Source organism: Camelina sativa, chromosome 1 (genome assembly GCF_000633955.1).
Source record: "Camelina sativa cultivar DH55 chromosome 1, Cs, whole genome shotgun sequence".
Lineage (NCBI taxonomy): Eukaryota > Viridiplantae > Streptophyta > Magnoliopsida > Brassicales > Brassicaceae > Camelina > Camelina sativa.
In genome coordinates this window covers 964,540-967,700 of record NC_025685.1, presented here as the reverse complement: position 1 = coordinate 967,700, position 3,161 = coordinate 964,540, and the positions used below count along the sequence as shown (strand labels likewise).

Below are 3,161 nucleotides of genomic sequence, written 5' to 3'. Positions count from 1 at the left end.
TTTTTTTTGAACTTTGGAAGTGCTTGATGAAGAAGAGAAAATATAACAACTCCCAAGTCGTCGGATCTCAAACACTTGTGCTTATGGTTATGGGAGAAGAACTAAGATCGATTTGATTAGGTCACACACACGCAACATTGTTAAAAATTAAATTCAATGAGTTGTCAGGTTTCATCCCACATTCCCGCGTAAACGTTGACAGACCAACCGACGATGTGATTTGCACATTTAGTTTACATATAATTATATGGACTTTTCATATAAATGTATTTTTTATGTTAATTAATTGAAGTATCTACATTTATACAAGGGATTATTCATAAGTAAACTACAGACGTTACGTTATCTATATGAATAACCAGGAAGTCACTTAAGAATTTTTTTTTTATACTACTAAAAAAGCTATAAAATAGTTAAGAAAACGATTACACATTATGTGTCTTTAATATTCACCTAAAAAAATGCTATAAATTTCGTGGCCCAATAACATAAAGTTTTTTACTTTACAATATTTATTAAACTCTTATCTTGAGTCAAAATTTGATAAATTCCATTTAAACAATCATAACGTTTTGACCATTTTCTGACTACCATTAAGCCATTAATTATCTAATTTTTCACACAAAACATTTTTTACTAATCCTTTCAAGATCAGTGATCCCGGAAATATTACTCGTTTTTACTAAACTAAAATTATATTAATATTGACAAATAAAGATAATTTTTTTTTCTTTTTTTTTTTTGGGTAATGATAAAAATAAATCTTTTGGGTATATAACAAATTCTAAGATCGTTTCTTTATCGCCCCGCGTCTAAAGATCAACGACGACGACTCAGTTTCTTCCTTCACAAGCGAGATAGAGAGAGAGAGAGAAGAAGAGTAAAAGAGCGTGTTGTTGTCTGTCTTGTTTCTTCTCTCTTTGGGGGTTTTCATCGTTTCTCATCTACCCCCTCGCAATTTTCTTATCACTCTCACAAGTCTCAACTTCGTCACTTTCTCGGGAAAATTCTCCTAATCCCTAAAACCTAGTTACAGAAATATCTCCTGGGTTTTTTGAATCTTACACGATCTTTCTTCTTCTTCTTCTATGAATCTGTTCATCGTAAATTCAGATTCTTGATATATATGATTCCTTTTCTCCAATCTCTTCTCTTAGTTTCTCAGAGATGGTTGAGAGATCAAACTCACGTTTTCTCGCAGTAATCATCACTCGTAAATCTATAATATTCTTGCTGATATCGATCCTCACCGTCGCATCTTGGTTCTTAATCTTTTCTTCCACAAACCCTAACCGAGTTCTCGACTACATCTCAGTATCAGAACCCACAGATGCACCTCTCATCATCATCAAGAACTCAAACAGTTCTCCTCAGAACAACAACGCCTTATCGCTAAATCCCCAAAACAGAGCAGGTGCTGAAACAGAGGAACCCAAAAATGAAAACAGAGGAGCGACAAAAACAGAGTCATTCACTGATGAAAACAGAGCCGAAACCCTGCACTGCATCGAGAAGAAGGGTTCTCCTTCTCCAACGCCATTGAAAGTCTACATGTATGACATGAGTCCACAGTACCACTTTGGGTTATTAGGTTGGAAGCCAGAGAGAAACAACGACGTCGTGTGGCCTGATATCAGAGTCAACGTTCCTCACCATCCAGGTGGTCTTAACTTGCAGCACAGTGTTGAGTATTGGCTAACGTTAGATCTTTTGTTCTCTGAGCTCCCAGAAGATTCTAGAAGCTCTCGTGCCGCGGTACGTGTGAAGAACTCGAGCGAAGCTGATGTAGTGTTCGTGCCCTTCTTCTCTTCATTGAGCTATAACCGATTCTCTAAGGTTAACCAAAAGCAAAAGAAGAGCCAAGACAGAGAGTTACAGGTAATCAATTCCAAATATTTCACACCTTTTGTTTTCTTTCCTTAAAAAGTTTAATTCTTTTAACATTTTCGTACTGGATACTGATTGCTTAAACGTTGAAAATATACGCATTTCTAACATGTAAAGTAAGTGTTATAATAATCTTCAGATAATATAACTTGACATGGAGATCTTAAATTATTGATAGGACAATTTGGTGAGATACGTAACGTCTCAAAAAGAGTGGAAGATCTCAGGAGGGAAGGATCATGTGATAATGGCGCACCATCCCAATAGCATGTCGACAGCAAGGCATAAGCTATATCCGGCGATGTTTGTGGTCGCTGACTTTGGTAGATACTCGCCACGTGTCGCTAATGTTGAGAAAGACATTGTGGCTCCATACAAACACCTTGTTCCATCGTACGTTAATGACACGTCGGGATTTGATGACCGTCCGATCTTGCTCTACTTCCAAGGAGCCATCTACCGCAAAGCTGTGAGTAGTACTTTGCTTGCTTATGTTACATGATAGCTCATTATCTTATTTATATATATAGGGAGTCTGAAATTTTAGCTAAATTCCCATAGTTTTCATAATATCTCATTAAGTTGATATAACCGATTAATTAGTAGTGAGTTACTTAGTTTGATTTAGTTTTGTTGCAAAACTCAAAATAAATGGCAACTTTTGTGGAAAATTTTGTGAAATAAATGTTAAATTTTGAACGTTTATATTCAAAATCTTCCAACTAAAATATACGATTCACACACAAAATCATGTAGGGTGGATTCGTGAGGCAAGAGCTATACTACCTTCTAAAAGAAGAAAAAGGCGTCCACTTCTCTTTCGGTAACGTACGAAATCACGGCATAACTAAAGCTGGAGATGGAATGAGATCGTCCAAGTTCTGTCTCAACATCGCCGGGGATACTCCATCGTCCAACCGCCTCTTCGACGCCATAGCTAGTCATTGTATTCCCGTGATTATCAGCGACGACATTGAGTTACCATACGAGGATGTTCTCAACTACAACGAGTTCTGTCTCTTTGTCCGATCATCCGACGCTTTAAAGAAAGGGTTTCTGATGGGTCTTGTGAGGAGCATTGGTAGAGAAGAGTATAATAAGATGTGGAAACGGTTGAAGGAAGTTGAGAAGTATTTCGATTTGCGTTTCCCGTCCAAGGATAACAACGGAGATGATGCAGTTCAGATGATTTGGAAAGCTGTTGCGAGGAAAGCCCCTTTCGTGAAGATGAAGGTTCATAGGTTTCAAAGGTTTAAAAGGCCTTTTTAGGGTTT

At 37.1% G+C, this 3,161-nt stretch overlaps 1 protein-coding gene across 2 annotated transcripts in view; it reads left to right on the top strand.

The window, feature by feature from the left end:
* Positions 807 to 3,161, top strand: part of LOC104788950 (probable arabinosyltransferase ARAD1) — a 4,426-nt gene continuing 2,071 nt past the window's right edge. The window contains exons 1-3 of one of the 2 annotated variants that reach the window (XM_010514792.2): positions 807 to 1,878; positions 2,066 to 2,356; positions 2,644 to 2,877. In XM_010514792.2, the coding sequence (XP_010513094.1) occupies positions 1,168 to 1,878; positions 2,066 to 2,356; positions 2,644 to 2,877 (1,236 nt within the window). In that variant the 5' untranslated portion in view covers positions 807 to 1,167. Of the gene's footprint in view, positions 1,879 to 2,065; positions 2,357 to 2,643; positions 3,157 to 3,161 lie in introns of those variants that run through there. The other variant, XM_010514737.2, reaches the window with a different exon arrangement.